At 44.4% G+C, this 19,222-nt stretch overlaps 1 protein-coding gene across 2 annotated transcripts; it reads right to left on the bottom strand.

Annotated features, from left to right (window-relative positions):
- Positions 1-96: 96 nt before the first annotated feature.
- jcada (junctional cadherin 5 associated a) lies at positions 97-18,931 on the bottom strand. Of its 2 annotated transcripts, none has more exons than XM_026362911.1 (5): positions 18,569-18,931; positions 9,594-10,111; positions 6,683-7,702; positions 2,827-6,365; positions 97-2,357 (listed from the first exon to the last, which is right to left on the bottom strand). In XM_026362911.1, exons 2-5 carry the CDS (start codon positions 9,959-9,961, stop codon positions 2,323-2,325), a joined length of 4,962 nt encoding a protein of 1,653 aa, XP_026218696.1. In that variant the 5' UTR covers positions 9,962-10,111; positions 18,569-18,931; the 3' UTR covers positions 97-2,322. The 2 variants fall into 2 exon arrangements, with proteins under 2 accessions (XP_026218696.1, XP_026218697.1); XM_026362912.1 differs by lacking the exon at positions 18,569-18,931 and adding an exon at positions 18,289-18,546.
- Positions 18,932-19,222: the final 291 nt, after the last annotated feature.

Genomic DNA, 19,222 nt, shown 5'->3' on the forward strand with positions numbered 1-19,222 from the left:
TACAGTGACTTTTTGTTCATTATTATTTTATCATTTCTAATATTCTTTTTTACCAAGAAACTGTGTCATATAATAAGTGGAAGAAAACCAAAGACAAAAGGTTTCATGCAGTCTTTTATTTATGAACAGTCTGCACTACTGTACAATAACACACACTTGTCTCTATTTATGACCATTTGTAATGATCATAGCAAATATAGACAAATAATGTGCCTTCACAAACAGTTCCCTTTCACAATAATCTAAAAATACCTTGTTCTGTTTTAAATCTGCGGCTTAACTTTTGAAAATAAAATATACATTATATGAAATACAACACTTGTTTATTGAATAGACTATATAGTACCAAATGCAATTATATGCAAATACACCTTCTCTCTGTGACTTCTTACGCATTACATGCACAAAAGAAGAGGGGAAAAAAAGATGCTGTGCATACAAAAAAGACTGTACATAACTTCTGTATGAAAATAGAAAGTATCAAAGCAAGATGTGCACCAATAGTCTATATTATGTTACAAGGAACTTGCAGTACAAAAAGACCTATGAGAATGACCAGATAACACATTACCTGGAACACAGAGATACGAGTACTGGGTTGGTAACAGGACAAAGACAGAACCTCAGAGCCACTTCCATGCGAGTCTTTAACCAGATCCTACAGGTTCGACTTCAAATACAGCTGGATCGAAGAGTGACAGGGTCAAACAAGCAAACCAGAAGTTGCAGTTTTAGCTTTGAATTTTGGCATTAAACCCAGTGAATGTGGATGTCCAATGCATAGCAAAAAGTTTGGTTTGGTATATTTTCAATTTTTTATATTGCTACCCCATAAGTGAAGTGAGTCTAAACTAATTATCAGTTATGCCCACAACTTATAAAGCACTGATATGTTAATAATAAACTATTGAACATGTTTAGATATTATGATTTGTATTCCAACACTTATCTTATGTACAGCATCAATATTAAGCATCTTCAGCTTAATATGTTTCTATTATTGCCAAAATAACTCCAAAAGATCCTTTTTTAATGAAAGTAAAATGAATTACTGGTGTCCAGTTTAAATTAGGATTTGTAAACCAACGACAATGACTGTGTTACACACAAAGGAAGTTCTCCACAATCACAGTGTGTACAAGGCACACTGCTATCGACAGAGCTACATCTAATCCAAAAAGCACTTCTGAAATCACACAAAAACAAAGACAAACGAAAACTCCATGTTTAAACACACACGTCTGTTAATGCCACAAAATAGAGATTTTCTTTTTTGAACAGTATGAGGATTAACACTTAAACCAGACAGTTCTCAGACATATTGCAATTGCTGATGCTGAGACTGACGACACTGGAGTACAGGGAGGCTGCGAATGCGAATCCCTCTGAGTGTGATCTCTGAGTATTTAAAGATTATCAGATGCTCGCCAGTCACATAAAGCCAATAATCTCAGCAGTGCAAATCTAACACTTGTACCAATAGGTAGCGCTTTAAAGCAAACGTCTACATGTAAATGAGATCAGCTCTTTGAAACAGACACTTGCTACTTGAAACAAACGCCCATATACAGTATATGACGACTATATTGCTCTTGATTGAAACTATTCAAGGAACACAGTGTATCTCATTGCAATCCAGGCTCTCTGAGTACATTCTCTATCACACAAGTATAAGAATAAGGAGCACAGGGTTTCATTATTAGTAATACACCCAAAGACTACACTTTCAAAAATCTAGTCTTTTCTTAACATACATAAGAAAATATACATTTCTTCAGCAATTATATGTCTTAAATTCATTTTTTTAATATTCTTAATAAAACCTTATAACTCTTTTATATTTACATTTGGTGTAATACTGATTGTAATGCAATACTGTTGCCTTCTTGTTGTTTAATTCTGTTACATTTCTTTTGTTTGAGACACTTTTACATTCATATTTCAACACCCAAGCTCGCAAAGCAGCCCAAGTGCAGACTTGGAATAATGACATGCATTTTTCCAAAAGCAACGTAAGACAACTTCAAAAGGAGGAAGTCCACTTGCCTGAGCAAATAAACCTTAAGAGAGGTGGAGAGGATGGAAGGACAAGGATGACAGGGTTGAAAAGGCCTGGAGAACTGGCACCGGTGGTGCCTTTATTTGGCTGATAAAATGCTCTCGCAGCACCAGGACAGTCAGTTCTGTGAGAAGTAATGTGTAACAATATTGGAGTGGCCACGGCTGACTAAGCCATGAGGTGAGATGAAAGCCTTTGTTGTTGGAAAAAGCTGTTAACTTGAGAAAGACAGATTCCCTCCGTGGTGATGGCAGTGTCAGTGGTTACACTCTCTCCACTCGACTGGGGTCGTAGGAGTCTGATGAGAAAAGAGAGGAAAGAAAAGATGAACAACACAACCGAAAACAAGTCAGAGCGATATCTCTGGCTCTTACTGAAGTGGGTCTTAAAGGAACAGCTCCACATTTTGGGAAACATTTGCTTTCTCTTCTGAAGTGGCACAGGAAGACTAATTCAAATTACAAGACTGTATGTTAAGGGCTTAAGTCAGTCTACGCTAATATGCCAATAGCTCAGCATAATAAAGTAACTACAAAGTGTAACGTACAGCAACTTGTAGGAAAAACAAAACAACACAACAGAAAACGACACGCCTTTATGCTAAGCTAACCATTTCCTCACATAACATGCAGGCAAGAAATTGACTGTTACAGATCTTTTTATCCTATTCTTTGAAAGAAGATGTTTTTCCCAAAATGTATCACAATCAACAGTTTGTAAACGGTTAATATCCATAGATTTTATTATAATGCTGCTTTGCCACAAACCTGAGGCAGAGAGCATCTCCTCATCCTCCATATTTGAGGTGCCACAGGTCCCAGTGCTGAAGCTGAGTGGCAGTGTAATTTCTCTCTTAGGAACACTGCGAGGTTTAGGAAGCAGAGGAGGCTTCGGGAGCCTGGTACGCTGCTTTGGTTTGGGCAGCCTCTCCCCCTCTGTGTCTTGAGTTGAGTTGACTCCTGCTCTGCTGACTTCGTCTGCATTTTGTTCATCTCTCACCTTCTCCAAATGCTTTTTGTCGTCATCCACAGTTTTCAGCTCCACCTCTCCTTGTGGCTCTTCTGTATTTATTTCTACATCTGTTTCTTTAGTCACTTCACTGCCAACTGTTAGTGCAATCTCAATATTATCCTTTTCTTCCTCTTCTTGTCTTTGTTGTTCTTCATATACTCCTTCATTCACTTCTTCAGGTTTACAGTCTTCTTGAGGATCTCCCAACTTGTCATGTGTTTCATGTTCATCTAGGTTTTCATCTGCCTTCCCTCTTTCTACCTTCAGTTTCTTGTCATCTTCTACTTCTTGTTTCTGTACTTCCCCCTTTTCCTCTTCCTTCCCTTCCTCTCCACTCACCTCTCTGTCTCCATTGTCCTCCTCAGGATAAACATCTCCTGATTCTGGACCTCTGAGACTGAGACGTCTTATTCGAGACACTGAGTCCAGCTCTTTCAGACGTGCCATTCTGTCTGGGGTTGACTGGGCCAGAGATGTAGCAGATGAGGAAGCTGAAGAGTTTAGCTTATCTTGCAGGGATTCGATTAGCTTGCATGCCCCACCTCGCCCCTTTTTCTCTCCACTGCACATGCTCAGTGCTAGCTTCTCATCAGGAGTGACAGGCAGGGAAAGGGGAAGCTTATTGGGTGGAAACTCAGGCAGATCCAGTACTACGGCTTCCTGTGTCTCAGTCGCCTGAATGTCTTCACCATCACTGCAGCTGCTGCTTTGCTTTTGTCTGTCACCTTCTTCTTGGTCTACACATAATCCTGTGTGCTTCACCTCCTTTATCTCTGTACCCTGGATAATCAGGGACTCCTCTTTCACTTGCTCACACTCTTCTATCACTTGCTGTGTCTCTTCATTTGGACATTGGCATTTCTCAGCAGCAGTGGAGTCCATTTCATCCTGGTTGTCATCATATTGTTTGTCAGCCACACCCAAGGCCTCCACTGGGACGGCTATACCCAGTATCCGTGCTGCCCTCTGCTCGATGGACTCATTTTCAGGGATACCTTTTGCGCATTTGACCTCATAAAGGTTGCTGAGATCCTCTGCAGGTAAAGCATTGGCTTTCTCCTGAATCAGTAAGTTCTCCAGATGCTTATCTGCTACTGTTGACTCATTCCTATAGGTAAGAGGCTTAGAACTGGTGTATCTCTCATCTGCATCTTCAAACACAAATGAAACCTCCCTGGTTGGCCTTGTGACATGTGGTGAACCTTCTTTCTGAGGTGACCTGCTGCTTTCACTCCTAGTCCTCTGGATGCCTAAATTCATCTCACTCCTGATTGGTGGAACGTTGTCTGATATAGCTTTTCTCTCTGTATCCACATCAGCTTGACGCTCTTTATTTGAATCGTGCTCAGGGCTACCACTACTTTTAAGTTCTGTCCTGCTCTCCCACGAAAGCTGCAGTGACTGACTAAGCTCATTATGACTGAGTGGTGATGGGACTGACAGTGACCTCTGCATTGGCTCCCCAGGACCACCAGGAGTCTCTGTGTATACAGTTAGCCCAACATCCCTCAGCAAAGACTCTTGAGGGACTGGGATGTCCTGTTTATACAGTCGGTTTGACTCGTGTAGGTGTAATAAAGACAGGAGTCCGTTTTCTCTGGAGCCTGAATTGAAGAGTAGAGATAGCTCATTTGTTGGTACTATGTTGTTCAGATCAGTAGTAAAGGACTTTGATCTGACTTTGATATTGGCGGGTTTTTCTATGTGCATTGGTGGAAGACTGATTGCCTCCCTTCCTGGTTCTGGACCAGTAATAAAATGTGCTCCTGATTTCAACCGATTTAGTCCCTTATTCACTCCATCATGGTAATCAGTGTGCTGACCCACATTGGGTCTCTTGCTGATTGTATCTTCCATCTCCTTATTAATACTCTCCAGTTCACCAATAGCATCACAGGGTCGTCGGTTCACTGGCTTTAAGAGAAACTGACCAAAGGCCACTTGCTCTGCACTGTCTGGAGGACTGGAGGTGCTCTTCCTGGGAGAGGATGATTGCTGAAGTTCCAGATCCCTGGCCTTGGATGGGGAGGATGGATCTTGTTGAGAGGGTCCTGATGATGGTGGTTGTGTTGGACTAAAGCTGAGACGAGAGAAGGCGCTGTTGCTAGAGGGATTAAGGTTTTTCTGTCCTGCCATGGGATAGCCATATGAGGAGCCATTGTCTGTTCCCACACCACTGTCTGCAGTTGTGTCTGAGACAGGCTGAACATGCTCTTTTCCACCAGGAGGACTCTGGGGTTCTGGACTTTTTACTACCGTCAAAGGTGAGCCAGTCTGGGTTTCCTGATTACGATACTGGTTACCAGGCCAGGACCCGGCGTAGCACAACTCTTTGTCTTCACTTGCTTGCAGTGCCCAGGCATCTATAATCTCCTTCCTTAATGGAGCCCTCTTGTAATTCCTCATTGAGGATGTGCTGCTGGTATGAAAGTGAGAGTAGTGGGGTTTGATGGGCATCTCATTCACAGACTTGCTCCGAATGTTCGGGCTCTCTTTGAGGCCTACAGCAAAGGTTTCTGAGTTACTCACAGTCAGGCTGGGTATTGTTTCATTGTTGTTCTGATCTGCACCTAAGTCCTTGTTAATGTTAGTTGGTGTGTGAACTGGGACAGACACAAGGCAGAAGATGGTCTCACTCACTCTTCTCTTGGTGTTCCTATTGCTTTCTGGACATGAATCTGGGGCAATTTTCTTCACCTGGGTGATGGTTTCCGCAAAAACCTGGTCAGAGTTGAACCCCTGGCGGGAACAAGTCCTTGTTAATGTGGTCTGGAAGGTTGAAGAGGGAGATGGAGGAGGACGTTGGTTTTTGGAATATCTGTTGCAATTTTGGTCAGTTGCTGGGAAGTTATCGACAGTCTCTTTGTGCAAATCACTGTGCCACCTGTTATTGTCATTGTTGAAGTTGCTAGAAGACGTCTGGTTAGCATCATCTGCCAATTTGGCAGCGATGAAAGGCCCCAATGGCGGGGGCAAAAAGGCACTGTCATCAGATGCAGGCTCTGACACGGTGACGCTGGGAAGCTCGTTGCGAATGTGGCGGATCTTGTCAGCATCTGTCAGGGAGTTCCCACCCAGGGCTGAGGAAATATGGCGTATACGGGGGTCATCAAAGGGGATATATTGGATCCCTCCACCAGGGTGTTCTTGCATACTATAAACAGGGTAAAGCTGTTTCTGGCTAGACATGCTCCTGTCTCTCTGGGGATCAGGCCAAGAACCTGCTGGATGTCTGGCAAACCAGTGAGATCCATCTGGAGCCACTTGTATGTGATGGTACACATCACCTCTGTATCTACAAGTAAAAAGATCACAGTTGTACTTAGTCTAAACAACAGCATCAACAAAACAAGAAAAAAATGAATGATTAATAATTATACTGTTATAATTGAGTGTGTGTAAGATAGCAGCTCATCTTAAGAACCAAGCATTTTAACATAAAATTCAAACATATCAAGTAGTCAATTACTTGTCACACCTTGTAAGTACCTTGACCCTTAGTGCATATGGTATTAAAGGTGAATTTCCCTAAAAGATATTTATAGATAATTATAATAGTTCATTTCCTATGCAATTTCACTTAAATTAAATTAAATTAGGAAAAGAATGTACCTGTATTCAACAGGAATGTCACCATAACCCTGGTGCCCTCCTGCCATTATAGGAGCTCTTTTATATGATGGGGGAGGGATGTATCCTGGGGGTCCAGAGTCCGGTGAAAAATAATCCAGTTGGGGGTCACCGGCCCTTGATAGGGGAAGTGGCGTTCTGTCCCTGGCCTGGGGAATGGTTGAATCTCTCCCAGACAGCACCTCACAGCTTCCCCTAATCTGCTGGTGCATCTCATAGGATGGAGGTCTGGGGGGCCGTGTGAAGCGAGGCTTTGGTGTCATTGAGAGTTGGTTGGCGCTAGCTGGTCTGCCATTTTCTGGCCAACGAGGGGCTCTGTAAAGGTCATGGTGTGACAGTGGGTGGCCATTGACCCGTCTGTACAGTTCCTGACCTGATGAGGGTGTATCCACATATTGCAAGCTCTCAGGCTGCAGCATCCTGGGAAGGGACTGAGATTTGGCTTTGGTCCTGGGGTGAACTACCATGCCCTCTGGTGTCCTGGCATGGAGCCGCTGCTGCTCCTGTGCCCAGCGCTCACCCTCACTCTGTGAGAGCTGGCGACCAAAGTTCACAGCTGGACGCCACTCATCTGTCCCAAGGCTCTGGCACTTCCTCTCAGTCACCATCCTCCACTGATGGAGAGCAGCCTCTCTCTCTCTAGAGCGGGCCTGAGCCTGTGCCTGTGCCTGCGCCTGTGCCTGTGCCTGTGCCTGCGCCTGTGCCTGTGCCTGCGCCTGTGCCTGAGCCTGGGCCTGAACCTGGGCCTGGGCCTGGACATTAGCCTGGGCCTGAGCAGCCCACCGCTGCCTCTCCTGAACTGCCCTCTGACGCTCATCTGCAGACAACTCTTGGCCTCTTGCTTGTTGGGGCCCCTCTGACCTGCCATAACCACCCTGTCCACCTCCATGGGCCTCTCTGAAGTCAGCATAATCAAGCAGCACAGAAAAGTCCTGGCCTCTCCTCCTCCAGTAGGCTACATCCTTTGACTGTGACTGTGGACCTCTGATGCCATCACAGAACCTGAAAGGAAACACACATGATTAAAGCCACTCCATCTTCAGGCTTCAATATGTTTGTCAACTGGTTTGTCTAGGCCCTACCCTAGCACCTTTCCTAAATTAAAATATGGTGTTGTGTCCAACATTTTTTGTAAATCTCCAACATGTTACTATAATAAGCGTGTTTACTATACACAAAGATTGGCCCAGTCTGATAAGCTATTGAGCAAGTCTGAGCATCGCTTTGAAATACTGAAGCACAAAAGACAGTCTGTCTCCAAGACCAACGATTTAGAGGATGTTTCATCTTTCTATTCTACTGTTAATAAGCAGCATCTCACCAGCAAGCTCCTACTGTACAGTATCTGTCAGAGAATGTTTGATGGCAGACCTGATGGACTATGACAAGACGCAATGGGTCTCTGCATACGGGCTGACCATTTTAGGCTATTTGTGGATTGACTGACAATGTAAACAAGACGCAAGCACATGTGTACACCCCCAAAGGCCCAGGCCGTGAGCTTCCTTGACATTTCCATCCATGATCATGACTGGCCAGAGATGTTTGCTCGGGGAAGGGGGGCAAACTGTGCCAATTTGTTAAACTGTGAGAGCATCTCATGTAAGATGAGTTACCATCATTACTCTAATTGGGTCTAAGGAGCACTGCCTAATGAGAGTGCCAAGTTAGGCCTGTTCCTTATCTAAACTAAAGCTGCCAGGCAAAACGGATTTGGATAATGGAAAAAAAGAAGGCTGAACAAACAACAGACTGAAATCTCAGAACATATGTCTTAGCAATTCCCACATTCCCAATAGAAAGCTGTGATAGCACTGACAGAGCAGCGACATTAAAATGCAGATTACTCGTCTGAAATAACAAACGCAAAAAGTAAAAAAAAGAAGAAAAAAAAAAAAAACAGTAACACAACCACGGACATTATTCAAGGTCATCTGACTATTTTCAAATGCTCTGTCACTGGCTGGTGGCTGGAAGGGATTAGAGGAAAAAAAGAAAGTCAGCCAAACAAAATGTAAAGGAAAAAAGTCAAAATCCTGACAAGCCTGCCTAATTGTGTGGACATGGGAACAGCTGTATTGACTCTGTCTCATTTGAAGCCCTCTAACCCCCAGAACTGGTGCAAATAGGTAAACTAAACAATTCTGTTTTCAGGAAAAAACAGATTGGCTGCATCCAGGCGATATCTCTGGAAAGATAATACATTACACAACAGTCCTTACTCGAGAGAGTTACAATTGCGTAACTCTAGGGTTGGCTAAATATAGCCTATCCCCCATATACATATTTAAACAATCCTATATGAGTCCTACATTATTGATGATGCATTCATTACAGTATATTATTATAATGCTTGCAAAACAGTGGATGCCATTTAAGCATATTTCTTATGTTAAGGAGTCTTATGGGGAAGGGGGTATCCTTACAAACCTAGCAACCTGTGTGTATAAGACCAGGCATGCTCAATGGACTGCACAGGTTTGCCCAAAAGCTGTTTTGATTTCAACTTTAAGGTCCCATGTGGCAGATTAAGACTCTAGCACATATTATCCCTCCTCCCCTGCCCAAGTTTGGTTGGAAAGAGGAACAGAAAAGGGAAGTTGCACATTGGGGAAAAACAAAAGCAAGGGAGAGATGGTGGGAGGAAAAGAGGAACTCCAATACTGTAGGTACATCAATTTAAGATGTAATGTGAGATTCCTATGCCAATTTCTTTTAATGAGTTATTTCGTTTCATTATTCTGCTTCATCAAAGCACCATAACAATGAATGACTGTGTCATTAATTGATGGACGGTGAAAGACAAGCCATAATCAAGATAGGGCATGCAAATGGCTTGGACAGACAGGAGCACATCACTAGTCTTAAGGTGCAGCACAGATTATAGTCTTACCCACTGTCTGAGGTCAATGAATCTCCCAAGGAGTGGGTGTCAATTTGGCTTCTGTTCTCCCCCTCCCGCCTGGGTTGAGTCCTGTCTCTGGGTTCATTGTTGTTGTTAGGACAGCCGCTGCTGTATGCTTGGGGTTGCCTTCCACTACCGTTCCCACACAATACCCGATGCCCTCTTTCATAGCCATTCACTATTCTCGGGCCTGCCCTGTTCTCCAGGATTTCATGGTGTTTGCTGTAGGATGGCGGTGAAGATGAGGGAGCCTGGCGGGACAAGGATGTAGGAGCTGGGGTAGGGGTGGAGGAGGAGGTGGTATGCTTGGGCAGCTTGTATCCATGAGAGATGAGGAGGTCCTCCACGCTGTACATGGTCGCATTTGTTTCTGCTGGTGTTTTTTCCCCTCTGTCTCCTTCTTTGTTTTTTAGGAAAGGAAGGTAGATCGGTTGTCAAGACGTCTCAGCTCCTTCCTTATGTGCAGCGGCAGGATCACCGGCACAGCTACGCAGCTGAGGCCATCACTGGGAAAAAAAGAAAGATAGGGAATGACATAAAGACACAAAAAGAGCGACAAGAAAAAAAGAAGGTGATGGTAAAACCATTATCCCCGCTACCCGTGTCCAGGTTTGTCCTGGACACCTCGGAAAAGACGAAACAAAAACCCAAACCCAAACCCTAATTTTGAGTCAGATCATCTGCCTTCGCAATACGCTTTCTCTCACTTCTTTTTCCTCAAATCCTCCTAGCAACAACCTTCGTTCTTCAATCTCACTCGGACATCACCAGAATCAAACCCATCCAGAACTGAACAGGACTGGGAGTAAACAAATACCCTCAAACCAAACTACAATAGCATGATCGTTGGTTGATCGTAGTTTAAGAAGGCTGGTGGTGCTGCTGCAGTGAAAACACAAAATGTCACTGTTTACAGTGGGCTCCCTTTAGATTTACAGTGGCTGTAAGGTAGCTGTTAGCAGCCAACTACTGCTCATGTTTTGCATAAGTGAGGCAACTAGGGGATTGTGTTCCTCTCTGCTCACCTCCACATTCTCTCTCTGAACATCTTTTCTAAGAAGTATGTTATGGTTATTGCATAAAAGGATGAAAGCTCTTTTTTTTTCAACCATCTGCCCTGAATAAATCTCTCGATTGGATTGAGGTTAGGTGTATTTCCAAAGTCACAAAATTTAAAATCCATAAAAAAGTATAAGGTATTCTCCATGCTTACTTTTATGTCAATTTGTTTCTATTTGTGGCTGCAATGTCCTTTTTTTCAATAGTTTTATCAAATGCACTTTATTGATTTTCTTAGCCTTCTTCAACAGTAAGCTAAATATCTTTAGGTTTGAATCAAGTCATTTGAAGGTGTCACCTTGGATTCTAGTAAGTGCTTTCTGTTCCAAAAATGTCTATAAATATTATTATCAAGGACCGATGAGGAATTGCATTGATGATACCCAGTGTACATCTGCCTGTGATGTAATGCCCTTGATGAAGTCATGCTTGCTGCCTTGTCAACAGGACAGATGCTGCTGCAGCCCACTCATTCAATACTCCCCACTGGAACACACTGCCAACAACCTGGCTGTCCTTAATAAGAAATGGCATTCAGGAACAGCAGCGGGAGAGTCGTTGCCAGAATCAAATACTGGTCAGAAGGTTTAAAAGGCAATCACACTATGATTGTTTGATGGCAGAGCCAAATAGCTTGTTCTCGGATCTGAAAACCACACGGTCAAGACAGCCTCGCTGAAATGTATTCAGTTGCAAGTAGATCAGCATTTGTTTTGCATCTTAGCATTTGCTCAGCCATGATAGTACCATGGAGATGAAAAATCCATCTATAAAAGGAGTCCTGACTCAGAGGGCAGCGTCACTACCCCTCTCGCTTTGCTCCCTCCCTCCTTTGCTTCTCTCCTCCTTGTACCTGAGCCCTAGGATAGCCTACTAGGTGATTAACAGGATCCAAGACTGTGAAATGCCGCTCTCTTTGTATGTCTGGCTCTCTAATACGATTATCTTTTTTCATTTAAAACCTTAAACCTGTTAGTTTTGGAGGATTGACTCTTGGCGCTTACCCAGTTAATACTTTTGTTGGGTTTAACTCTTTCCATTTGTGTTTTGAGTAATCTGCTCAAGGAGAGGCTAGTCCTGGGCTCCGTAAGGCAATTCTTGTGAACAATGTCATTGCTTCATTTGTTTCCATATGAGCATGCAAACCTGGGGCATACATAACTTTCACTGACTGCTATTTCATGAACTTTAGCTGAACTTGGGCTGGGCAACAGGCCAGAAACTAAGTTCAATAACTCGGAAATACTGTAAATGGCAGCAAAATAGAATCTAAGATGGTAATTTATGTGGTCATTTGTCATATCTGAGTATTCATTTATTAATATCACTTGATGAATTTTCCGCTCAATTGTAAACCTGTTAATCTTTGCTTTAAATTCAGACCCACCTCTAGGTCTCTGCCGTCTTACAGGAGCCCATATCAGACTTCAAGATCAGTCAGATGGGTGCTTTTCCCTACTGCAGATAGACCTAGCCATCCAACCAGCAAAGGTTTAATTAAAAGGAGCCTTAGGTCAAGGGCTATGTTCATTAATATGATAATTCCCTTTTGTTATGATATTTGCATATAAACCTGTCTTAAGTGAACATCAGTATGCTTTCTACTTTAGCTAAATCCTTAATCTGGGGGAATTGCTCTACGTGTCATCACTAAATGAGGATTATCCATGAGTAAAAGTGAGGAGGCCCTCCTGTAAAGTGACCTGCCCAAAGTCACCCCCCTCCCTCCTAACCCCACCTCCACTCTCACTCTTTCCTTCCCATGACAAGCTCACTCTAAATACTCCTAATGCTGTTACGCAATGGAATTACCCATTTTATATCAAATAAAACCTCCAATTCAAGCAACAGTGTGCAACAATGGTTGGCTTTCATCCCCCAAAACACAACAACATTGTGTTTCGCTACAATGCCTTCTTGTGTGAAAAAGCATTACAGGCGCTTTTTGGCAACTACCAAAAAAAAAAAAGTGAGAGAGAGTTATGATATACTGTATTGTATAGAAGGGGCAGAGTTTGTGTGTTCTCCCCATGCTCTCCCCATCTGCATGGGTTATCTTCAGGTAGTCTGGCTTCCTCCCATCTCCAAAAACATGCATATTCGGGATTAGAGTTGACTGGTGACTCTTAATTGCCCATAGGTGTGAATGGTTGTCTGTCTGTTGTCAGCTGGGATAGGGACAGTCTCAGTAACACGTTCCCATGACCCTTCAGAGAACAATTGGTTAAGATGATGTTTATAGGTAACACATACTGCAAAGTTAGATAAAAATAAATAGAACCACATCATTCTCCTACATTTCTCTACAGACAACTCTTACACCAGCACATGCCTGTTTTCTAACAAGCCACTGTACACTGCTACTGTAACATGGTTTATGTTTACTACACGGGGAAAGATTTAAGACCACTGCTTTCGAGGTCAAGTGAACTCTTGTCAAGGCCATGGCTTGTTTATTGAAAACAGATAAAGGCATTTTTTAGCTGTGTTGTGGACGAGGTGGGGGCCGTGCAATAGCTGGTGGCTACACCAGAAGCAGTGTGCAGGGGCATGATGGCTTGCAGGTTGACAGTTTGGTGTCAGCTCCTTATTCATTGCCCAGCTGAGATGAGGGCATGGTGGAGAGGTGGGGAGGAAGGAAAGCAGAGGGACAGCATGGGTGGTGGGCTATGCCAGACAGAGACCTAGATCAGGCCTCAGGGAAGACTGAACTGCAGAGTAAGAATAGGTTAGGAAATAGTCCAGATTGCACATGCCTGACATGACAAAGGTTACCTGAATAAATCAGACTGTATGAATACACTTTTTAGGTCATGAACAGTCATGACATTTTATAAAAATACAGTGTATAACAAGTATAAAACAGAACAGAGGACCTGCACAGCGGTCAAAACAAACTGAGTAGGAGTGATTAATGTTTGGCTGGATAAGGCAGGGATGTGCTAAAATAGCACATCTGTCCTAAAAGTAAAGAAGTACAGACAAACAACAAATCTGAATTTAACAGGCTCCAGTGTAAAGGCACCACAACAAAAGAAATCTCAAACACCAGAGCGTGGAATCAAAAAGACGATAAGCCTGCTTCCTAAAATATTCCACAAGAGCCGCACCTCTCCAACACATTGTTCCCAGTCTCCTTGGATCTATAACAACTGACCCAAGTGGGTGTGTACTTGGCTAGTTTCTGGCCTGCATCTGTTAGGACTGAGCACGCACATGGGTTTCTCAGGGATGACAGCCCATCACATTCAGCAAACAGCAACAGTCTGCAGATTGTTTATCTATGTGACATCACTGTGTCCAGTGGACAGGGCCATGTCTCTCTTCCTGAGGAAGTGCGTCGCTGTTAGGACGGAGGAGAGCCGACAGTGTCTCAAATGTTTCCAATCAGGCTCTCTGCGGGCTCCTGTTTGTCCCGAGGAAACAAGCTGGAGCCCCGCTTTTGGCTGGGATAAACAGCCAAACAACCTCAGGCCATATTTTACCTATACTGACCTCTAGAAAACACAATGTTCTCCACCTCAGGTAGACTGTAACTCAGCAACATAAAGTGTGGGTATATTACCTAGGGAGCTGTCTGCCCCCTGGACACTTGTCATCCATCAGAAAAAATCCCACTGGGCTCAGCAGCAATGCAACAAGTTGAAAGCAATTATGACCTACTGCAGCAATGTAAAATGACTCTGTGGAACACGTTTGTTAGGAAACAAGAGAACAGCTGCCGAAATGAAGAGCAGCAACAAAGTGATTTCACTTTCTATTATAAAACAATGCTCATCACCACGTTGCAACCCATGTGCTTTCTCAAGCATCCACGCCCTCGTGCTCGACAGAGTAGCAACAAGCGAGGCCAATGCATTGTAAGTCTATTAGCTCATATGGAAAGGTTTGGCCAAAAAAACACCCACTTACATTATTCTGTGGAGCATATCCCATGGCAACAGTTGTTTTGCTTTTGTGAATGGCACCTCACAAACAATAGCGTGTGGGCTGCTAAGATATTCCCGCTGCATAGCTTCCAAAAACTTTTTACAGTCAGACTCCACTGGCAGTGAAATCAAAGGCAGGGTGGGATGCGGGGGTAGGGGGAGTGTTTTTATTCCACCATCTTCCAAGACATCCCAGTCTGAACACTGTGGCGTGGTTCTGATTCCTTTCAGATCTGTCAAAAAGTAGCCAAACATTTGTCCTGCTAGTTTAATGCAGTGTCAGTGTTTCAATCCACCGATGATTTTTTTCAGCCACAACTGGCTTACGCACAGGACAAGAACAGCACAGCTAATAGCTCATTATTGCATAAGGCAGAGCTGTTCAGTAAGTAAGACACTGCCGATGTGAGGGTAATTATATCAATAGACTCATTCTCCTTCGCATTGCAAGCTTAGCTCAGTTCCGCTGAAATGTAGAGATCTGACGTCATGAGATTTTCTTCGGCTGAATGCATCCGACCCTCATGCATTAATGTGCAGGGAGATACAGGGCTGCACCAAGCTCCTGCCATCATTCGAAATGAAACAAAACATACAGGGCAATTTATTAAGCACATTAATCCAACGAGGTACTGATCTGTTACACAGTAGGCTTTTCCCTGAATTGAACTATTCCCCCGCACTGTTTCTGAGCCTGCCAAACTGGCTTCATGGTAATTAGTCAAGGTCCGAAGCTTGGTGGAGATGACAGTGGCATGGTTTATCAGCCAGGAGCACAGTGATCAAAGGGTTAGCACACTCTGGCTTTCTGCTAATCAGATGTGGACTCTGCATGAGCCTGGCTCTGTGTTATAGAAGGAAAAGGTAATGAACGATCCAACGTAAACACGTTTTACAAAGACAAAATAAAAAGTGACTACACCCCCCCCCTCCTCCCCCCCAAGACAGCTTCCACACACACACAGATAGAATATTTAAAGGCAGATGACAGGATGAGGCAACAGCAGAATTATGATGACAGATGAAATCTGATGCAGATTACAAGTGGGATGAAACAGCTCTCCCGCACATAGTAACTAAAGTGTCATGATGGATGCCCTGATGAATGTGGAGACCATTCATTTTCATGTGGAAACACAGGAAAATGAATGGTCAGGGTTACCTCAAGGGCTTAATCGCTGCACTGGGATAAAAGTGACAAACCAAAATAACAATGCATCAAAGCATCCGCCATACATACAGACACGCACTGGCATCCAGCCAGGACAGAGCGGTGCACGTACGTACACCGAGCGTGCAAACCGTTTTCATTTCATGCTTCAGATTCGGTGCCCTGCGTTGTCGCTCAGAGAGGCACACTGGCAGATGTCAGTGCCTTTCACACATTTCTGGCTGGCTTCATCCACCATCCTCCTTCCTCCTGCCTGCGTCACCTCTGCTCTGACATCACATGTGACATCAGGCAGGACCTCTGAGGGGATCCCTGTAGCCGGGCAAACATCAGATGACTTTCAAAGGCTTCGGCTGCAGCTACCCAATGGCAGGAAAACTCATTTTCTTGATGTGCTTGGCCTAGAAATAAAGCTAAAGACTGACAGCCAGAGAGAGGACAGAGCTGTCTGCCATCAAAGATTCTACAACAGCTAGTGCACACACACACACACACACACAATTACTTGAAAGGGAAAGTCTAGCCGTAGGATAACCAGACTGCATGAAATGCCAGGAAGTTATCCCAGCACACACTTGTCACGGACCACTCCTGAAAGTGAACTAGTGTGACTCATTTCAGAGCCGTGGAGGGCCCCTCCAGTTTTGCTGACCAACCCTTTCCTCCACTGCTGGAAGGAATTAATGAGCTGCTTCCCTTCTTAATACACTCCCTATCCCACCATACTTCACCCCCTCCTCAGGGCATCAAGCAGGGCCTTGTGTTCACACACCACCCCAGTCTCAAGCACGTGTGAAAGACCTACCACCACGTAATGCACCGACACACTCAAGATTTTTTGGTACCTATTTTCTAAGCACGTGTGTATTAGCTGGTGCTGGGAAATGTTTGGCAGGAATCTGGCTTGTTAACCTGTCGGCTGCTGGTATCTACGAATCCTGCGCTCCCCGTCTAGAAAATGTCTCTTTGCTGACATTTACTAACAGCTTTGGATGCAAGCTCACTGAGCTATGAAAGGTCTTGGTAAGAAGGAACAGATCACTCCTGGGCAATGTTAACGGGGCTTCCATAAATACTACAATAAAACAACACTACCTAAAATAATCAGACCGGAGGGCATAACAGACCAGGCCTAACAGCAGCGACTCGATCAAATCCGCTGGGACCAGATTACTCTGCACTGAAGATAATGGTATTTCAGCTCTCTGCAGCGACATTGTGACAGTTAAGTAATAACATTATCTGGAATGTGAACAGATCAGGTGAAATCTTGGCTTTGACATACTTGGCCTCTAGAGGTCCCTAAGTGACAGTAGCAATTTATGTGCAAGACCTTCTAAAATTAAGCATCACAAACACTGACATGATTTGAGGTGTGAGCAAAGCTCAGCTTCAAGTGTTTTATGGATTCAGCCCTGTGGGCTAATAAATGGAAGCACAACCACCTTTTAAGTTCAGTGTTGTGAGGTAAAAATCTGTGCACATAGTGTTATTTACCAATTTAAGGAAAGTGACAGCTCAGTTTAGCAGATGTGGCTCCAGCTGGGTCCATGCAAGGGCACAAAATAAAGCAGTGCGTGCACGGATGGAGGGGGGGGTCAATGAGCAGCCACCATCATGCAAACACGCTGCAGGTGTGACAAAGTGACAACATGCAAAACATCAAAGCAACCTAAACTTGGCACACCATTTGCCCAAAGGGCTGTTTGCAGCTCATTTCCATCGCCATTTGGTGTTCGTGAGCATTAGACCACAACCGAGAGCTGCTCGCTGCTGCACCCGAGTGCCGTTATATGTCGTTTAGAAAATGATTGACAGCCCTGGCGTGATGCTAGCCCGACTGTCTCAGTTGCAGGTTGCTGCCGTTGCAGACTAGCCTAGCCCCGATGCGCGCAGTTCACAGATGCAGACTGAACCCAAACGCCAAATCCCGTAAAAACATCTGCGAGTTTAAGGTTTCGCTCCAGTGCGGATTTAATACGAACCCATCTTAACAAGACTTAAGACCTGGCACGGATCAGCAGAGCTTCTTGGTTCAATTCGGCATGTGCGTGACCCACTATCCACACAGTATTGGGTTGACAGCTCTGTTTTATAACTCCGACTGCTTACTATCGTGCATCATATCGCACCAAGGATGAAACCCCACAGAAGAAATCTAAGGCAAAGCAACTGTACAAGTTCAAATAAGTCATAGCTGTGTGGAGTTAGGTGGAATGACCACCGAGTACCTGCCACGGCCGCAGTATGTGGCTCAAGTCCTTAATGAGGTGGACTCGATTAAAACACTCCCTGCTCGTGAGCTAGGACATTTAAAACTGCGTAATTTGGACGGAGTTTGGCCTCTTCCACAGCCGAGGGAACGGCACCGAGCGCGGCTAACGCTAGCCAGGCTAGCTCCATCAGCAATCTTTAACCTTCATCTGATAGGAGCGCGTCCGCAAATAGTGGCAGTCGCCGCGGCGCAAGCTTCAAGTTAAAAGCAAAGAGTCTAATAAAGACGGCCATCCTCACGCCGCTTCACCTTCTAATGTCGTGTCCTCAAAGTGCCACAGTGTTGTCCTAAATCCTCTAATCCCGGCACCGGCGGAGGAGGCAGGGACCGCCGGACAGGAGCGCGCCGAGGTGGCTGCAAGTTGAGGGAACGCAGAGCAGATGCGACTCCCAACCTCTGTGTGCTCCTCACAGCAGCAGCACGGGTCGAGACATTAACAACACAAGAAAAGAAAAGAGGAACACGACCCACAGTGGAGGCTCAGTGTGGAAAAACCGCGGGGCAGCGCACGACCTGGAGCCACTTTTACCTGGGAAATGCGTCGTTGCGTCGCCGCCTAGTCCCCAGCGGTCATTCCTGCCGCTGCTCCGGACGGACTGAGCTGTGATCTGCTGAGGGAACGGCCCCTCTCTACAGCACAGCACGGCACGGCACAGCACAGCACAGCACACAGCTGAGCTGAGGAGACATCCCTCCTCTCCAGTGGGGAGGCAGCTGGATGCTGCTCAGCAATAAGGTCACTTCACTCGCAGCATTTCAAGGCAAATCAGATCTGTCTGTGGTCTAATGGTCAAAAAGGAAAATGAATGGCATTTATATAGTGGAGCCTAATTAGTAGGACACACAGAATGAAGTGTTTTACCTGTCACATATCAATCACAGTGGCTGATATCATGTATTAAAAGTTGATTTTCTTGCAAAGAAAAGTGGTGTGGAAGCTCCCCATCACTTCCACACATTCTGGACTCTATATAATGCATTAAACTGTGTGTGTGTGCATGCTGACTGTATGGCACATCGTGTATTTTGACGCTATAATAATGTATTTTTTTCAATCTTCTAAACTCGTTTTCTTTCTGTTACCATTTACAGAAAACAAGTCAGTGAATCAATGATTCAATGAACACAAAGTTAATCATGAGCTATTTTGATAATAAGTTATTATCCAATAGTTAACCAGTGA

This window comes from Anabas testudineus, chromosome 2 (genome assembly GCF_900324465.2).
Source record: "Anabas testudineus chromosome 2, fAnaTes1.2, whole genome shotgun sequence".
In the NCBI taxonomy this organism is placed as follows: domain Eukaryota; kingdom Metazoa; phylum Chordata; class Actinopteri; order Anabantiformes; family Anabantidae; genus Anabas; species Anabas testudineus.